At 38.6% G+C, this 21,356-nt stretch overlaps 1 protein-coding gene across 1 annotated transcript in view; it reads right to left on the reverse strand.

Moving 5' to 3' along the window:
• Window positions 1-21,356, reverse strand: part of ARVCF (ARVCF delta catenin family member) — a 2,347,833-nt gene that overhangs the window by 121,224 nt on the left and 2,205,253 nt on the right. Inside the window, exon 17 of the mRNA XM_044068704.1 lies at window positions 15,839-15,952. Coding sequence (XP_043924639.1) covers window positions 15,851-15,952 — 102 coding nt within the window. The 3' untranslated portion in view covers window positions 15,839-15,850. The remainder of the gene's footprint in view (window positions 1-15,838; window positions 15,953-21,356) is intronic.

A 21,356-nucleotide genomic window follows, 5' to 3' on the forward strand; every position in this document is an offset into this window, starting at 1 on the left:
TTTCGTGAGAGCATGCCTATGCCATTGAGAAGGCCAATACAAACAATGCTTTGGCCAAGCACACCCTGGACCATGGTTCCTCACATTGTTTTAGGTTCAGGGTTTTGGAGTTAGTACACAAAGGAGGTAGATTAGGTAACATCAGGAACCGTACAGAAGAGAGGGAAGGCAAATGGATTCTAAAGCTACAAGCTCATAGGTTTGGACTCAATGACAGATTTACACTCAAGCCTTTTCTTTCTAGTAGACCCCTCAAGCATTGACTTCATGGGTAATTAACACATTATTTGTTCTTAATTGATTTTAATTCAATATCCTGTTTCTTTAATTACTTTCATGATCTGATTTGTCTGTTTGAATTTGAATTTGTTTATAAGGGTATTTTTACTGCATTTGATGTCTGATGTACAACGTGAAAGCGCTACCACTGCAGTTCGTTTTTATGGTTTTTACTAATAAACCTTGGATTTTATCGACTTGAGAGTGTGACTTTATTCACTTGTTGTTCAGCTACTTGGACAGAGTTCTGTCCTCACAGCACATGGTGCACACCTCGGATTTTACTGCATTTGTGTCTTTCTTCTTCCATTGAGGGTGCTTTACCTGGCAAACCACTGTTTTTTTTGTGTATCTCCTGTAAGATAGTGAAAATAATACAAGAAATGTATCTTGTACCAAGCTGGCAGTAACAAAATCCTAGGAAATGTTTCCAAACTGGTTTGCTCCATTAAACTGTCAGAAAGAGTGGATATGAGATGCCATCCCTATACCAAGGGTACAAGTGGAAGGAAAAAGACAATTAACTGTTTAAAGTCTGCCATGACACAAAGGGATAGACCTATTAAATGTTTGGTTGCAGTTAGATGCCACCCTAAATTGGACACTGGGTATTCCACAGGATTTATACAGACTACATTACCTTGAAAATAAAAAAAAGACTGTTAAAATGTTTGCTTTCTACCCCTTTTATCTGAGACAGTGTCCAAATCTGAGATAACATGAAACATTTTAGTTAATGTCTCTCCTGTTTTGTTGTTTATCTCAAATTTCTGAATAAATTTATAAGTGTTAGTACCAGAAACCAAAAATCAAGAGATGCTGGTCTTGTGAAAAAACAATGTCTGACTATGGGTATTCCTTTACTCAGTGTACAGGTGTAGGTGAACAGATCTACTTTAGTAGATTGAATTGCCAGAATGACAAAATTTAAATGAACAAGACGAGAAGACCGATATTGCTGTAAGAATGAATGTTTACAAAGCCGAACTTAGTAACCATGAAAACTTACTGTGAATGTCAAACAGCACTCTATCTTGCGAATGGAGATCATGGACCATTCACAAAAAATACTCCATTTACACAGATATTTTTAACATAGAAACGTAATTTGTCAATGTTTTTGCAGGAGGGCAAGCCCCCCTTGCACCCCCCACACCTCCTGCAAATTGTATACACCAACTCCGAGATCGCACTACAGTGGGGAAAAGGATACAATTCCTAATCCTCACTGTACTGCAATCTCCATACAGAACTCTTCGTTCTGGCAATTTAATGTATTAAAATAGATCCAGGTGAACAAATAAAGCTTATGTTAATTCTGATTTTCATTCTATAAATAACAAACTTGAGAGAAAGTCAAAAGGGAAGATAATGAGGCAACAAGTTATTGCAGATTACTGCAATGTATTTTTCCAGTGTTATAAACAGAAGTGTGGATAGGTATGTATCAAATGCATACTTAAACGAAAGGAAGCTAAGTTTGATATAGTGCACAAGGCAGCTAGAAAAACTGAGAGAAAGGAAAACTACATTATGGATCCATGCCATCCAACCTAGTATAACTTGAATAAATACCATAAGACAAAAGACAAATTTAGAAAACTTCTTTGAAAAAAATGGCTGAAGGTATGAGAAAAATCTTGCAATATGTTCCACAGATAACAAGAAGGCTTTTTTCAAGCACATAAGACAGTATAGAGAAAACAATCAATGTTTAAATGTTTAGTAACAGAGACTAGTGCCTACTTACACTGTTGACAGACAAAGCTAGTACCTGCACTGATTACACTGAATTTGAAGGTGATGACATATGTCCTGTAATAACCTTATCAATCTTAAAAAAAACCCAAAAAAACTGGGGTAATAAAAACTACAACTTTAGCAGGAGCAGATAGACTAACCAGATACTTTTTAGCAAATACTTTTGACAGCATAACTGGATGTCTACTATTTTTACTTATTAAAACTTTATTGTGCTGTTATGTCCCTGAATTATGGAGGGAGGCAATTGCTGTGCCAATTTCAAAGGGGGAGATGCTGGACAAAGAATACTTGTGTAAAATCTTACTATAACCATAGGTGTCTTTCTCTTCAATGTTGCAGTACTATTTAGATGTGGGAAATCCTCTGCCCAACGACCCAACATCCAGCCAGTATACAACAGCTTTTAGCTACTGCAGGTATGTGGGACGCTGCATGTATGTTCTGACAATGTCGGCTATAAAAGAACATCCGCATTTACAATCCTTAGAACTGAAATGACCCAGAAGGAACACTAGAACTAAGGAACAAAAAAATCATCCAAGGAAGGAAGGAACAAGATGCAGGGGGGAAGGTGGGAGGGACAGAATACTGCAACATAGAAAAGAAGGACATCTATGGTTATGGTAAGATTATACACAACTATTCTATGTCTTTCTATTCAATGTTGCAGTATTCTTTATATGTGAGAGAATACCACAGCTTAGTAGGAACCCTGGGAGGGGGAAGGAGCAGAGGGACTTTGCAATAAAGAATTTTCAACAAAGCTATGGAGAATGTCTCTAGCAAACCCTGCCCTAGACCTAGAAATGGTGTCCAACTTGTAATGCTTGTTGAAAGTGTGCACAAAAGACCATGGAGCAGCCTCAAGAATAGAATTAGTATCCAAGCCTTTAAAGAATGCCCCTGAGGAAGCCATAGATCTAGTGGAATGAGCCCTAACAGACGCAGCAAGAGACTTACCATGGAAATCATAGCAGAATACAATAGCCTTGGAGATCCAGGAATACATTGTCTGTTTAGAGACAGGCAAACCCAGAGCCCTGGGATGGAAAGAAACAAAGAGCTGATCAGATTTCCTGATAGCCTTAGTCTTATCTAAGTTGTCTGTGTGCATCCAAGGTATGCAAAGATTGAGGGGAAGGGAAGAAGGTGGGTAATTGAATACATTGATTTAGAGACACCTCATTCACCACCTTGGGCATAAAGGAAGGATTGGTACGCAATGAAACCCTATCCCTGTGAAAAACCAAGAAGGGTGGGGTAGCCATCAAAGCCTGAATCTCTGAAACCCTCCTGGCAGATGTCAAACCCAATAGAAGCGCTGTCCTCCAAGTACAGAACTTTAAAGAAGCTGAAGCTGCTGGTTTAAAAGGAGCCACAGTAAGCTTCTCTAAGACATAATTCAAATCCCAGGGAGGAGGAACTGTTTTCTTGGGAGGCCTAATATGTAGGATGCCTTTAAGAAAGAGTTTTACCTCCAATCTGGATGTTTAAGGTGGAGATAGTGTCAGACATGCAGAAACAGCACACAAGTGAACTTTCACTGATGAGCAAGACAAGCCACTATTAAGCAATTCACAAAAGTAAGAAAGAACTATGGGAATATCCACTGAAAATGGATCCTGATTTCTAGAAAGGCACCAGATGGAAAACCTCTTCCATTTGGATAAGTAAGATTTTCTATTACTGGGTTTCTTGGCCTCCTGTAAAACCGATCATACCCTGTGAAAAAAAGGTGCCTGAAAGGAATTAGAAGTTGATCACCCACAGGGTAAGATGTAAGGCTGACAAATGTGGATGAAGCAGAGACCCTTGTATTGTGTGAGCAGATCCACACTGTGAGGTAACTTGTGATGATTGTCCTTGATTACATGCAGAAGAAGAGGGAACCAGTGCTGTCTTGGCAAAAAGGGAGTCACCAACAAGATTTTTGGTTTGTCCTGTTGAATCTTCAGCAGAACTTTCTGAATGAGAGGGAAGAGGGGGAATGCATAAAGAAACATCCCCTTCCATGAGAAAGGTAGGGCATCTACCTTTCAAGCCAGAGGATGTGGGAGTCTGCCACAAGTAGTGGAAGTTGTCTGTTCAAAGGGCAGGCAAACAGATTCAGAAGAGGGGTACCCCACTGGTGGACCAAGTCCAGAAACACATCCCTGTGAAGCATCCATTCGTGGGATTGAGTCATGGACCTGACTAGGGTGTCTGCCACAGAGTTTTGTGCAGATGGAATGTAAACCACAAGAAGAGCCATCTTGTACTGAATTGCCAATTCCCATGCCCTGACAGCTAATCTACAACAAAGGTAAGACTTTGTCCCCCCACTTGTTTATATACCAGATAACAGTGGTGTTGTCTGTAAATATTTCAGAGGGCCTGGTTGAAAGAGAGGATGAAAGGTCTGTACAGCCAGAATCAGAGCCCTCATTTCCTTGATGTTGCTATGTTCTCTCCTTTGAGATGGAGACCAGAGGCCCTGAACCTTCTTGGAAGCAAATGTTGCCCCCCACCCTGTGCATGAGGCATCTGTGAACAGATGTTGAGATGAGTGGGACAGAAGTTTTTGAAGGCCAGGATTCAGAGTAAGCTGTTGAATCCACCAAAGAAACTCTGTTTTTAGGCAGGGGAGGAGAGGAATCACAAAGTCTAGAGGGTGAGCATGCTGTGTCCAAATTGACTTTAGGAACCATTGAAATTTCCTCATGTGGAGTTTTGCAAAAGGCAGCATTGGAATAGTAGAAGCCATGAACCCAAGAAGTTGAAGAAACTCCCTGGCAATAATGGATGGGAGACCCAGAAGGTTTTCCAGAAAGGCACTGAGGGACTGAACCTTGTCTGTAGGAAGAAAAACCATCATAAGATCTGTCCTGAACCTGCACCCTAGGAAGATGTGATCCTGTGATGGGGTCAAAAAGAATTTTTTGAAATTTATGGTGAACCCTAGATTTTCAAGAAGATGAATGGCAACCTTGCTTGTTTTGACACAACTGTTCTGACAGAGGAGCAAGGAAGATAAGATCGTCCAGGTATAGATATACCTGGATACCCTGGAGTCTCAAGAAGGAAATCATAAGGGCCAAGCACTTTGTGAATATCCTTGGGACAGTGGAAAGGCCAAAAGGCAAGGCAGAAAACTGAAAATTCAAAGAACCAACACAGAAATGTAGAAATGTCCTGTACAGCAGATGGATTGGAATATGCAGATAAGCATCTTTGATATCCAGACAGACAATGTAAGACTGAGGTGAAATCAGAGGAAACAGTTTGTAAAGACAGCATGCAGAAAGAAGGTACTTATGGGAAAGTGTTTAAGTGGGAAAGATCCAGGATTGGTCTCCAAGGAACATCCTTTCTGGGAACCAGAAACATCCTTGAATAAAACCCTGTGCCTCTCTGATCCACAGGCACATGTTGAATTGTGCCTTGAGAAAACTCTGGAAACAGATTTAGCTGACTTGAAGGGGGCTGTGGAATTCTCATGAACAGAGAGAAATTTCCAAGTCATGAAGTAACCTTGTTGGATAATGGACAGAACTCAGGAATCTTGAGTAACCCTTGCTCAAGCTGGAAGAGAGAGAGATGGACAAAGAGACAGAGGACTAAGACTTGGAAGAGGCTCCAGGTAGTCAGAGAGAGCTGGGCCTGGCTTGAAAAGACTGGTGAGTGGAAGGAGTTTAAGCAGTAGGTTGAGACTGTGGGGTCCTCATAACAGACTTGTTAGGCCTGGACGCAGAAGCAGAAGACCAATGAACTAGTCTCCTAACAAAAGATGTCTTAGCAGGAAAATATCTATGGAATTTAAGAACAGCAGAAATTAACAGGTGCTTCAAATCTTGCAGTTCCTTTCCTTTCTTCTGCAGAGTCTTTAATAAGTGTGCAGCAGCACAGCCATAAAAAGCTGACTTATCTAAAGGAGCATCTAGCAATTTTGCTTTAATATCATCTGGCAATGGTTGAGTCTCAACTAGGAGTGTCTACTAAGCACAGACCAGATAGAGCAGCTCTGGGTGATGCCTCAACAGCATCAGAGCTGCATTTCATGGAATGTCTAGCTACTTGAGAAGAAGCTGTCAAAAGAGACAAAACATGGGTTTTCATCTCAGAGTCTGGCAATTGAGCAAGAGCGTATGAAGCCTGGGCAAGTAGAGCCAAAGTCGCTTGGGACACGAATCTGAGAATCAGGGGTCTTAGAAGAAGAAAAAGCAAAAGCATCTAGGAAAGCTGGCAGGACTGGAGGCACAGCACAAGAAGGAATTTCCATTTGCAAAATATCATAATGCATTTTTTGCTCTTAGGAAATTTGTAAACAATCCCATTTGAAAAATTCCCTCATTTTGTTGACTGTTTCTGTGACTCCCACCACTACTGCCAATATGTGATGGGTACCACTATGTGTCATCCCCCCATGCTGGGCCAGTAATCAAGGAGCATGAATCCTCACCACTGACACTGGAGAGAGAGATGCATTTGGAATACAAATGGATACACTCAGTATTTCCAGATGCGGACCTCTCTGCATCAAATGCAGTTTCCTATAACAGCACACAGGGAACACACACAGCCCGGACTCTGGATGTCTACATATCTATTCCCCTCCAGATCCCCAACAGGACTCCCCACAGGTACAACTGCAGGGTTAGGTCCTCAGCCAAGTGTCCAAGCCAAGTCCTCCAGCACCCTCTCTGTAAACCCAGTGCTTTGTGTCCCTGCCCCAAATAGCTAACACAGACACACTGAGAGCTTTGATTTACACACACACAAAAACACACACACCTAGGAAAGGCTGACACAGGTCTACTGCCCAGACTCTAAGGTAGTTACCACTGCCACCAGACACTTCACAATAAGCTACTCTAAGGCCCTTAACAAAGGGTGTCCAATTATACTGTGTAATATTAAAACTAATACAAATGGTAGTAGTTCACTAAGATGGCTAGGCCTTCTGGAGTGGCCCACACAGCGCCACCAAATAAATATAAGTACTCTCAAAGGTTAGATACCATCTACAAGAATGAACCACAATAAAATATTTAAATATGTTTAATAATAAAAGAACAAATAAACAAAAACAACATCTAAACTAAGCTTCACTATATTCCTGACTGAATCTAAGAGAATTTTACTTTTCCCTAGTAACTTACTTTGGCAAGGCAAGATAAAATACATGAGCAGTCTTTCTAGTCAGGCTCCTAAACAGAATAATCTGTCTTCTGAGATTACTCCCTGCAAAATATAGTATACAAAATGACTTGCAAAATGACCTCATCTGGTCACCTGACTCTAGGTTCTCACAATATTTCCTTTTGAAGTTTGAGACAGGACTTCAGCAGACTGCTACAATACATATTTCAAGCTTTTATGGCAATGGCTAGGAGTCAGAAACATGTACAACACTCCCCCTTCTTTACAAAAGCTAACAGAGTACCATCTCTAGGCCTACTCAGCACTGTGGGGTAACGTTCAATTATTTAACAGCTCATTTACAATTCCCTTATTTTTTCTTAAAATAAGCCAGCTTTTTAACAATTAATGTGCCAGTGTCCTCTACTAAAACATATACATTAAATTCAAATACCATAATATATGTACATTTCTTATCATTTCAACAGGGTGCATTGTTTATACATTTTAACACAATTAACACAAGCAAAGCTCATAAATACATTTTCAGCACAAACATCTGTACAATTCAGCTTGATATAGAAATGACATCTAATTATTTACAAAATTCCAGCTAGCTGTGCTGGCAGAAGTCACACATCCACTGCCCTACTTCTCCCTGGCAGGGCTGGAAGTACCTGCTATCATCAAAGTTTCACCAAAAGAAATTTCTTCTACTGAGGAACCCCCCTCCCCATAAGATTCCTCCTCTGGAGATGCATATTCTAGAGGAGAAATTTGAATAGAATATGCTAAACAGGCTTCATCAGACGAAGAGTCATCACTATCAGTAGAGAGAACCTATTCTGCAACTCTTTGAACTGGAGAAGATTTAAAAGAAGAAAATGGAATATTAGAAGGTTTCAAAGCCATCAGAGCCTTAATTGAACCTTGTGAGAAGGCATCCCAGTCAGACTGAGGAGTAGATGGGGCCTGAGAGTGTCTAGTCTTTTGCTTTTTCTTAACATGCAATTCTGCATGAGGAGGCACAGAGGAACCTGACATAGGCCTAATGTACAGGATCGTCTCAGGCTGATCCCTAGCAGGAGTGGAAGGAATGTCCCCGGAACCCTCAAGCACAGCAATCCATAGTTCCCCATGTTCTCCTAAAATGAACATCTAAACTGCCTCTATGAGCATGCTTAAGTCAGATTCCTTAGCTGTTTTCAATGAGGTACCCACCAAGGAGCAAGACCTGACCACTGAACGCAACAAACTGGGTCTTCACTGACCTCAAGAGAATAGTTGGAAGTAAGAGCAGCAGCAGAAGAGGACTCAGGCCTAGGTTTACCAACCTTCCTCTTCGAAATTGCACCCCTAGAACCCTCCATAATGTCTTTAGCTAGATCGTTAAGACACTGATTTGCCAAGTAGAGATTTAAAGCTGTAAGCTGGCTACACAAAGTTATAGGAACAAATTCCTGGCAAATAGAACAGGAACAGTGGTCATTATTGGGACCTAGGCAGAAAAGACAAAGGTTGTGGCTATCTTTAAATGGAATCTGCCTTCCACACCTACACTTGCCCTTCCTGGATGACATGAACTAAATACAAAAGACAATAGCAAATAAATAAATCCCCAACAGGGCACTTCTCTGAAAGCTGGCAGCAACAAACGGAATCAGGCAGCAGAGTGATGTATGAGTCAAGCGTTCCAAATGATGGCAGAAAAGATCTGAGGATTGTATGTGTGGACATCCTTTTATGGCTGATGTTGTCAGAACATATGTGTGATGTCCCACTTACATGTAGTAGCTAAAAGGTGGTGTATACTGGCCAGATGTTGGGTTGTTGGGTGGAGGTCCTCCCACACAAAGAATAGTGCAACACTGAATAGAAAGACATCTATACATCCATAAGTCTTACCTGCATTTTGGGTAAGTTTTCTGAAAGAATAATCATAGAGCTATTAGGTAACAAAATAACTATATGCAAAGACGTTTCTCAACATGGCTTTACAGGAACTAGATCATGTCAAACCAACTTATTGAATTTTTACCAATATGTTTGGGAAGTTAAGGATCATGGCTTGACAGTGCACATTCTTTAGCTGGATTTGGAAAAGGTATTTGACACTGTGCTTCATAATGAAATTATGAGCCTTTTGTTGAAATGCAAGGTGAATGGATTTTAGGGAGGTGGATTGCTAATTGGCTTGAGAACGGGAGCCGCAAAATTAGAATAGGCAATAGTTATACAAAGAGTTACAAAAACAAGTCAGGGGTTCCCCAAGGATCTGTGCTTGGTTTCACACTGTATATTTTTTTATGTCTGGGTGTCTGCTGGAAAAAGATTGCTATCAGTAAGTTTGTAGATGACATGAAAATAGGAGCTATAGTAAACTCGGTAAATGATCAATTTTAACTACAGAATATGCTGGACCAATTTATACACTGGGGTAAATTTAATAATATGGAATTTAATGAAAAAAAAAAACTAAAGTAATGCACTTTGGTAAATCAAATAACTGCTACCACTTTGCAAATGGTGATCATATTCTAGAGGAGGCAGGGGCTGTGACAGACCTGAAAGTGTTGATAGACAAGACATTTTCTTTTGATCCACACATGAATTATGTTGTTAACATGTGTTACTGTGAAATAACATCAATACCAAGGACCAGCAAACAGCAGGGAAGTTGCAGTATTACTTCCAATCTACAAATCTATTATAAAATCTATCTTGGAATATGTAGTGGCCATTTCACAAGGCAGATTTACTCTGTAAAGCATCTAAATTAAATAGAAAGATTAACAGCCTCTCTGTTCAAAATGTACTACAGACTGGTAAACGAGGATTTAGCTTTATATGTTCATAGATTAGTATTAGGCTAACTGCCCTTGTGGGCCATTTTAAGCCTAGCCAATAACACATGTGAGAATCAAACCCTGCATCTTATATTTGTAAGGCAAAAATCTTAACCATTATGCCAACCTCCTACCCCAAATACAAATCACTCCTTTTATTTATAAAAGTAATCACAGTATCTATGAAGCTACAATAAGGACTTCATTTTCCCCTCAGTACTTTAAAACTCTATGAATACAAGCAAATTAGTAGTGGTTTCATGACCGAATTGTAACTTCCTTACTATGACTTTTCATATTAGAGCTGGAAGGTGGTGGCATTCTCTACCACTGCATTTAAGAAGCTTGACTTCCTTGCCTTCCTTTAAGAAAGATCTGGACACTTTGTTGGAGGAAATGGAATTTGATTCTAAATTTAAAGAAAGTGGACTCTCTGAGGGCCTAAACTAAGGCTCAGCGCCTAGACCATAAAACATTTAAATATGTAATAAGCCTAAACACTGAAAAAGAAACATCATGGGTATACTCGTAAGGAAAAAAATACTATAATTGCTTATGAAGCTGACAATCTTGGTTATGTTTTTAATCTCATTAAGCATAAAATAACATGTCAGTAGCCAGAAAAATAATACCAAACAGATATCTCAAAATAACTAGTGTTTAATTTTTCAAACATATAATTTCAAACTCTTTGGCACAAGAAATCTGGACAAAGCCTAAAATAATGGGGGCAAAAGTTGAAGAATAACAGCATCTGTGTTACCATGCATTTTCTGAAGGATATGAAGTCTGAAACTCAAATGTATTTCAGTATCGAGTGACTTCAATGCTTGGGGAGTTGCCAGAAAATCAAACATTTTGTGAGGAACAATGTAAAACTATAAGGCAACAATCTGGACGGTTGAGTGGCATGAACTCAACACTTATGGAATTGAGGTATTCATTTTTTACCCACAGTTCTTAACAACTCTCTTCATTTCCAAATATCACTTTTTACCTGACTAATAAGAAACCATAGCAACCTGCTTTATATGATAAGACCCAAACTAACAACTGGAGTCTTCAGAGCACTGTAAATCCTAGCTCAATAAATAAGTCCTGGGCAAGGCTGCAGCTTGTTTAATAAATTCAGATTGCAAGTCAAAAAGCACCTTTTCATCCAAGCCAAATGCTCCTGCTTTAACACAAGACATCTAACACCTAACAAACTATCTCTATCTCCTTTCCACTTACCTCCGCTTTTTACAGAATTATTGAAGGTAGACCCACTTTAGAAACGAATGTAAATAGTGTACGTTGTACTCTGCTTGTTACTATAATGTACATGTACAGTTTTATTCAATGCAGCTCATCTGAAGTACTCTGTTACTGCTTACAATTCTGCCTTTTTTGTTTGTGAAATGTCTTGTACTTTATCTGGGCTCAGCCTGAAATTAATCCGTACCGATCAGCACACTACCTCTGGAAAACAAATAAAACAAAACAAAATGACATACAATAAAATGAAGATTTGTGTGTAGGTACAGCCAATAGTCTCTACAGAGGAATAAGGACTTGTTTTCTGATGGTGATGCCTCATCTATGCTAGACTCCCTTGCTGCTTGAGAAAATTGTCTACCTTTAGTTCATTTAAAATCATTACTTGGAGGACCCTTTTCCTCATCTAATGAGCACTACCTACCCTGTGACTGTGCACTCACTTACTAAATTTTTGTTTTCCAGGTGCATGTTTTCGCATTTTTAGCATCTAACTTAATCTGTCTAGTTTTAGAACATTCTTACTTTTGTGCCATAGCTTTTCGCATTCTTCTTATATTATATCTTCTAGTCTGGCATTCCAGTTGCACAATTTCATGTCACTAGAAGAAAGTAAACTTTTCCTTTCAGTCCTGGACTATCTTTAATACTGGGACCCATAGTACCCTACTTCTAAACATATTTTCTTGCATATGGGTCTATAAGCTATGTATGATTTTCTGTGTCCTACTGCCTACGTGTTTTACCCACACTGCTATTCTAAGTTTTCAGACTTTGCTCACATTGGCATTATGACAAATGCCTTCCTAAAACCAAACAGCAATTGCAGATAATAAGCAGTCAAAAGAATAAACAACCCAGCAAACTGATGTTAAAAGTACTTCCAAAATAACACACAAAGCACAAAGTATAAGATGCAAAGCACTTTCATTCAATTTATTTGAACGTCATCTTTTGACCTCTTGGTATCTGCAATTGCTGCTTTTTTTTTTTTAAAAGGAAAAGCATTGACGCTTGCCTGTTTTGTTTGTTGTAAATGCCACTCTAAAGACCTACAGGCCCTTTCCGATTAAACATCCTGGTAAGCAGGGAAAAAAGATTTTAAATACCGTATTTTTGAAAAAAATCTTGAAAAAAGTTAATTATGTTTCTTACTGCACTTAAGAGAAAAAAAAGCTTACTGTGAATAAAATCTTTTTTTACATACAAAGGAAAGCCTATTAGAAGTAAAATGTCAAATTATACAATGACCCCCCCCCCCCATTAATATTCCAAAAAGTGCACACTGACTGCTCAGCGTGCACGTTGTAAATCAAAGACTTATACTAATGGAAAACGGTCTGGTCGCCCGGACTTTTTCCATTAGTATAAGTCTTTTTTTTTTTTACAGCAACGGAGAACGCAAGATCTCTGTTGCTTTTTAGAAACTGTCTCGCTATGTTAAAGGAGTTTAACACAGCGAGACAGCTTTAAAAAAGTTACGGAGATCTTCCTTTCTCCGTTGCTTTTTTTAAAGCTCTCTCGCTATGTTAAACTCCTTTAATATAGCGAGACACTTTGTAAAAAGCAACAGAAATCTTGCTTTTTCCGTTGCTTCCACCCACAGCTCTGATGTACTGCGTAAGCATACACATGCGCAGTACATCAGAACTGCCGCAGAATACCAGACAGCTGTGAAAGGCAGCACGGAGGCATTATACAATGCTATTATTTAAGAAAAGTAAGTATATTTTTCTTAAATAATGTCATTGTATAACAGCAATAACCCACTTCTGGGTGTGGGTAATGCTGGATTTACCCACGGTTGTCTTTGTTTGGCCACTTGGGCTTCTCTCTCATGACCAAACCACACCAACCGTGGGTAAATCCAGCATTACCCACACCTAGGTGTGGGTTATTGCTTAATTATACAACAGCACAACAAGCCATTCTTTTCTAATGAGCTTCACCACAAAATAATCCTGGTGCCTACTGAATGTTTGAAACTGGCATTTTGAGCCTCAGAACTGTGAAACTGTGATCTTCAGAACTGTGAAATTGTAAGTGTGGATGTGGTAATATACACTAACTTCAAAACTGTGGTGTCATGGAATTTGCATATACATTTGAGACAGAAAGTCAGAGAGAGACAAGAGATTATGATAAAATTACAAAGCAGAGAAAGCAAACTTATCTCTTTTTTTTCTCCAGAGTTTGGAAGGAATTTCTTACTAGATTTATGTGGCATGACCTGCCTAGTGTTAATCGATGGTGCTTTGGGTCCTGTGCTTTTCTTATTTATAGATGATCTAAAATTCTTTTCTTCAACACTGATTCCATGATTCAGTAATTTCCAGCCTCAGTTGTGTTCCTTCTCTTGTGAAATGGAACTTACATTTGCCTTCATCCATTCCTTAGCAATCTGCATTCCCAAACATGGTTTCTTAAAGTTGAATTAGTGGTACTGGGTGGTGCAGTGGTAGCATTGCTGCCTTACAGCAAGAGGTTTTCCTGTTCGATTCTCGGCTGGAGTGCCTTCTGTGTGGAGTCTGCATGTTCTCCCTGTGGTCGAGTGGCATTCGAAAGACATGCATGAATGGGCGTGCCTTTGTTGAAGGTTGGGCGTCGGGCTGGCAACTCGGCACCATAAAAATCTACTGCCAATCATTAGCGGACCGGAGTTCCACTGTGGCGACTCCTAACCAGGAAAAGCCACAAAGACAAACAACAACACTGTCAGTCCCCCCCCCCATTCTAGGCTCCTTGCCTAGTGCACTTTTATTCTGGAGCTCCATCAGGATGCAGTTCTATGAAAACAATGGCTTAGTCACTTTATCCTTTGGACACCCACTGACAGCTGACATTAGTAAATCGTTGACAACACTAAGAAGAAATATATAACTATTTTTCAACCATCTTGTTCTACCAACCCTTCGATTCTTTTAAGTGGCAGAATCCCATTCTTTGACTTTCTTTTCCCTTTAAGTGTCTGTATCTTGATCAAACTGGTTACCTTTTCCTTAATCTGTGATTTTGCTTTTCTGGTAAGTTTGCTGTCTGCTACAGCTTAACTGGTATGGCTTCCTGTTTTTGTGTTTCCTCATTTCCTAAATTATCTATGTTTTTCAGTTTGACACCCCCCTCGACACACACACACACACACACACACACACACACACACACACACACACACACACACACACACACACACACACACACACACACACACACACACACACACACACACACACACACACACACACACACACACACACACATACACACACACACTTTTTTCTTTTGTTTTGTTTTTATGACATAATAACTCAATCTGGTTTTCTGAAGTCCAAAAAGGAATGACACGTTTCTTTAAGCAATTGTCCATGTTTGCTTTTCTGACAGATTAACATTACAAACATCAGGAGAAAAAGTTCTGAGATGTTTAATTAATATACATTAAGAAACAGCACTACATACTATGAACAGGAAGAACCCAAAGCAGAAAGTACACTGCGCTCTTAAGACATGCTCCAGGCCTTAGCAAGACAGAAGATGGTGCCACTCCTGCCAGCAAATAAATACTTTATTTAAAAGATGCAAAGCTGTTTTGACAATAACAGTACAGTCTTGTATACTACAGAAGCCAACAAACTAAATTATACAGTGGTTTTGAATTTGAGAAAATACTTGTATTAATCACCCTGTTCCACCCTAGCCTATGAATTAAGAAAAAAGCATTATTTTTTCACACCCAGTTACAAGTCTTGACATCATAAAAAAGCTTGACAAAGACAGTGTTACAAATATAACTCATTATATATTGCTGAATCTGAATGAAAACAAAGCAGACAAAATCCACTTAATATTGTGTTACAGTACATTTAGGAGTACTGTATTTTCATCATCCTGTAAGTATACCTTGATTATTGTGCTGGAAAATAACAGTAAGCATTCTTATTACTCCTTTTTTAACTGTTTTTTTTCACCCTGGGAAACGGCACAGTTAACTGTACTTCCTGGGTTCTTTGAAACTCTGGTTCAAGCAAGGGTTCTCAAAAAATGCTACATAGAGCTTACTGGGCTATACAGCTGTCAAAGAAAGATGGAATGATGCAGGGAAACTATATGCTTCAGTTGTTTCACAGATGGCAAAAGTTGCCATCTAGGCTGGTTCTGAAAATATCTTCGCAGAAGCAGATAAACAACACATGGCTAGTATTAGGATTATGCACATTGCCACACTCAGTGCCAAATAAAGGATTTATTTTCCAAGTATCTTCCATATTCACCTTCCTCCACATAATTAAAATTCATCTCTTCCTACCCATCTTCTGAAGATCATATCATACAGTCCCCTCAGCACATCTCATACAGTTCCTAAACACTTATATCCTAAGAATTTCAGCAGCATGATATTTTATCGCCAAATGCTAAAGAACTTGGAGAAAGAAAACAGATGGAAGGAATGCCTTTCTCAACAGCTATTTATACTGTTTCAATAAGTGATCCCAAAAATCTAAGAAGCTCTTGTAGAATCTAGACTGGTACTGGTTGATTGGCACGTAATGTGATCAGTGATCATCAGAAAGACCTACCAGGCATGCAAATCAGACCCAGGAGTCAACAGGCTGTGGCTGAGTGTCACGGGCATCCACCAGATTTACTGAAGCCATGTTACTCCTGTTAGTTGTTTTCTTATTTGTGTGATTCTGTGGCAACAGGTAAAGGGTTAATGGCAAAAACAAAGACAAAAATAAAGCAGATTATTAAAAATAAACAGACAATTAGTGCACAGAATTATAAGCAAAAATTAGTAGAAACAGAAGCAGAGACAGTGGTCACTAAAGATTGGCTTTCAACAGCACGCACATCAATTGAAACACAACCAGCAACACATACTTTGATACAAAACACAAACAAATGGCAACAAGTGGCAATAGATTTGTGTGAACTTCTGATGAAAATACATACCCACAGTATGGCTGACATCAACATATTTAACAAGTACCCTGGAACTTCTAATAATGTTAACATGAAATCTCAGGCATTCAGAAAGTCTGTTTTGCATGTGTGTGTGTGGGTTATGATATAACTGAGCAAGATGCATTTTGTCAAAAGACCATGTCTGCAATACTTAAAAAATAAATAAATAAATAAAAAATCTAAAGCCTAGACAAAGTCTGAGGTGAAGGCAGGCAAGCCCCCACATCTTCCAGGCAGGGGGAACAAATAATCTGCTCTGAGGCTGCACAGCCTTAGGGAGGTTTGCCAAGTTTCACGGACTTGGTCTTTTGAAGAAAAACAGCTTTGTCAACTAAAAGACAATACGCAGTATGTCCACATAATGTGAGTGAGTGAGTGCGTGCATATTTTTGTATACTAACAACTGTATACAAACTTCATGATAGTAGATGTTTGAGTAGATCAGTGTTATAGTAGTCCTCACTACTGGGAATTCAGTCATAGAAGGCACAATGTCCAGAGCTCTGCACCCTTCCCTCTCCAGATGTAGTAAGCATCCATTCATCAAGGATGTCAGGATGCTCGCTGTCTGGTATTTGCCTATGCCATTTTAGAACTTTCTTACCTGGAAGTAAAGGACATTTACCCTGAAAACTAAGCATCAAGGCCCTGATTTACTCCTTGGAGGGGAAGAGAAAGAGTAAGCTAGAGAAAGGCCTTCCAAATACAGGCTAAGGAGAGGAGAAAGAGAAACAGGGCAATCCAAATATACTCAAATCTGAGCAGGCTTGATGCTCTGTAAGAGAAAGGGTAGAGAAGGTAGCATAAAAATAAGCCCCCCCCCCCACTCTAGCCTAGGATGCCTAAACACACCATGAAGGAAAGGGAGGTGGCTGAGGGAGTAGTACTGCAACACTGACCTACTCAACCAACTACCATTAAGGAAATTCTTACACAACTAATCAATGCTCCTCATTTAGATCACTGCTGCAGTAGTCTGGATGATTTGTTTATTGGTTCAATTCCCAGAGCTTTTCATGAAAGGAAGAGCTAGGCTGAAACACACCCTGCAAAACAGACATTCCCTGCACACTAATTATACATTCTCATATCTTTCTACCTTAATTATTAATTGTTGAGCCTCACCTTTCAATAATCTTGGCATAATTAAGTCTTCCATACGTATTTCCATTTTCATTCTTTCTTGGTTTCTACATTCCTCTGCTTTATACAAACTTTCATAAAATTTCCAAAACATCTCCAATACTTTTATATATTCTCTGGTTATTGTTCTTGTCATAGGCTCCTTAAGTTCGGCAACAACCTTTTCTACTTTCTGTTGCCTAAGATGTTGTGCTAAAAGTTTTTATGCTCTGCAGTTGTTTTCAAAAAATAGTTGCTTGACAGCAACTTTCTAAATTCATACATAGTATCCAAATACTCCCTTATTTTTCTTTAGCACTCTGCAATTGCTCCTTTTCTTGTTCTGTGACATTCCTCTTATTCCACAATATTTCACCTTTTTCAGCCCTTCTAAATAATTCCAATAACTTCTTAACCATATATCTTTCTCTTTTATTTCTACTCTATTTTAAAACTCCATTTTCATTTTACCCCACACACTAGCTATTCCTTCTGAAGTAATTTGTATCTTCCCTAATAACACCTGAATAATTTCCACTACCCATTCCTTAAATTCTTCTCTTTTTAACAGGTTGGTGGGAAAGAGACAGTGTCTTAGTTTTACTTCATTACCCTGCATTTTACCTTAGATTTTATAACTGCATGATCTGAAATAGTCATTGGATGTATGTTGAAGCTTGCAATTAAATGCATGTTTCTGTGAAATATAATTTCTACCTAGTCTAGCCCAGTTATTGTACCTTGGGAATAATATGTAAATTCTGAGTTCCTTGTACTGAATTCACATCATCCATACCGAATATTTTTATACATTTCTTCGGAAATCCAGACTCTTTTGTCATGGCAGCTCTTTCCTGGTGCAGGACAATAGTGGTATGGGGCACTGCAGGGGACTGGTTGTGCTGGCATCATCTATGTCTCAGGTACCACTACAGCTTTCTCATGTGAAGTCTCTCTAGGGGTACAGTACACTCAGGAATTCCCTTGCAGTAATTTCTTTCAGCTGGGCTGCTGACCTGAATTAGTCTGATAGGAAAAACACTTTGTCTGAGGACAGGAAGGCCCTCTGGTGCTCTGTGTCTAGAAGTGCCCCAGGAGCAGAACTTGCATACCAGCTATTAGATGTGTGATGTGACAGACTGGCATCTTTTCTGGGAACAGTTTCCTGTCTTGTTTTGACTGAATACCTGGACAGACTCCAGCTCTCCTTCTTCTTCTTTCGGCTTTTCCCGGTTAGGGGTCGCCACAGCGGATCACCTGTTCGCTCATGATAGGCAGTAGAATTTTTAAGGTGTCGAGTTGCCAGCCCGCCCAACCTTCCATGGAAGGCACACACACCTAGGGCCAATTTAGAGTGGCCAATCCACCTACTGCATGTCTTTGGGAAGTGGGAGGAAACTGGAGCACCTGGAAGAAACCCACGCGACCGCAGGGAAGGCATACAGACTCCACACAGAAGGCACCCCAGCCGAGGCTCGAACCAGAGAACCTCTTGCTGTGAGGTGACAACGCTAACCGCTGCACCACCGTGGCTGCCCATAGACACCAGATCTCCTATAATCCTGAAATGGATAAAATTGGTAAGTGAAGAATGAATGCAGATGCAGCTACTGAGTTGATGGAGTAAGGCCTTACCTTCCCATTTATAGTAATCTGGTATTTTTTAATAAAAAATACTAAGTTTGCTTACTGTGCAAAAAGCATCTGCTTAGCAGCTGGATAATCCCTGCTTACTTAGTTGGTCTAGCAAGATTGGCTCTTGGTTGGTTAGCCAAGTGACTATTGGATATCCACATAGTACAAGATTCTTTTACTTGTCTTTTATTACTTAGGAGACGATACATGCAGTCTAACAGATTAGCTTAAAATTACCTTAAAAACTACTTTAGGCATAAAAGAGAGATATGTTCATCGTAACTCCCTGTCTCTACGGGAGACTGTGTATGCAGAATTCCAGGAAAGGTATCTGGCATCTGATGTACTGACAGGCAAAGGAGGAAGAAAGTACAGTTTATTTATTTATCCTCAAATAAAGCTACAAAAGTCGCGAACAGCTGGATCTTAATGAAAGAATTCAGTTTTATTAACGCACTTCACAGACAGCAACAAATCGCGTTTTCGTCCCTCTCCACCAGGACTTCATCAGACAATGACATGAAAATTCATGATAGCTTAAATACAAAATTCATTATGCAATAAACCAATAAAACCACTAAAGACAAAATTCAAATACACCAATCCCTATGGTCTATTACCTATTAATATTCAGTGACACTATTACTTATTCATAAGAATAAATGAAACCCTTATACTCATGTTACTGGCACTCTCCTATTTTTCCTTTAAAATATTTACATTTCAACCATTTATTAATGCATAAACCTCAATCCTAACTTACATAACATTGGAAATCAAAAATAAAATAATTAATTCATGAAATTTAAAAAAATGTATAGCTTCAATGTGTATTTAAAACCACATTCTTGAGAAAATTCTTTCCCATATTAGTATTGATATAGCTCCTTCTAGTGTGCAAAACCTGCAATTACATCCTATTAATTTTCCTTCTTAATTCTTAAATAACTTTTAAAACATGATATATTTTACTTAAAAATGATAAAAACACAAAGTTTAAAATTTATATATAATATATGTTATGTTAATAAATATTAATATATATAATTGATCAATAATATTAAATAACAAGTACATAAATATGTTACAAAATTGTATCATTGTTAAAATATTTATGTATGTATAGTGTACATAGTATGAACCCCTATTTCACAAGACAGTGATGCAACATTTCTTTTATTCTCATATTTTGTTAGCTCTCATTTTTAATAATGGTCTTATGGAAACCATTTCATTGAGACCAGGCTTCCTACTTGCATCCATTCTAACCTGCCACCATAGTTCCTTATTCTCTAGGATATCTTCCCATGGACCGCCTCTAATATCACGTTTAACATGTTCTAATACCAACCATAAATATTTAGCTTCCTTACAGTCCTTCAGGTGTTTATATAATGCATTTGTATCTTTTACTCTACTAATATCATACATATGCTCATAGATTCGTTTTTTCAGGGACCTTTCGGTTTTGCCAACATAAAATGCGTAGCATTTCTGGCAAACTACCAGGTATACAACTCCTTGTGTATCACAATTATAATAGTCTTCACTTCTTATTTTCATTTTCCTACTTTCAATGTATACCTCTCCCTTATTCATAATATGTGGACATTGTTGGCACCGTCCACATTTAAAAGTGCCTTTCCTTCTCAAACCATTCCCTCTTTTCTCTAGTACATTTCTTTCTATCATATTACGTATACATGGTGTATTTCTATAAATAACTTGTGGTTTCATACATTTTATTTCCTCCATGTCTGTAAACGAAAGGAATTTGTCCCATTCCTTACATATGATGTCCTTCATCTTTTTATTAGTAGAGTTAAATTCTATAATAAGTCTTTTTTGTATTGTTTCTTCATTCTTATTGAATCCATTCTTATTCTCTTCCATTTTGTTACTTTCCATAACTCCCTTTATAGGTTGAAATCTGTCTTTCCTACCTATTTCCATCTCCTTCCTAATATCATGAATAAATGTTATGGGATAACCTCTTTCTAGAAACATTGTTTCCAATTTATCACATTCTTGTTTGAAATCTATGTCTCTACTTGTCATCCTCGACCCCCTCACAAATTGTCCCTTGACTATATTTTTCTTACAATGAGGGGGATGGGAGCTATCGTAGTGTAGGTAGGAATTACAAAATGTTGTTTTTCTAAACACCCTAGTTTCAAAATTATGGTCCGATTTAATGACCTCAACATCCAAGTAATTTAAGATGTCTGCATTTATGACGTATGTAAATTTTAAAAAACTTGTTGTTGCACTAATATATTCAAAAAATTCCAAAAACCTTTGTTTTCCTCCGGTCCAAAAAATCACAATGTCATCCAGGAATCTATGGTACAATATCCAATACTTTTTGAAACT

The sequence above is a fragment of the Protopterus annectens genome, chromosome 4.part0 (genome assembly GCF_019279795.1).
Source record: "Protopterus annectens isolate FY-2018-M chromosome 4.part0, PAN1.0, whole genome shotgun sequence".
Classification (NCBI taxonomy): Eukaryota; Metazoa; Chordata; order Ceratodontiformes; family Protopteridae; genus Protopterus; species Protopterus annectens.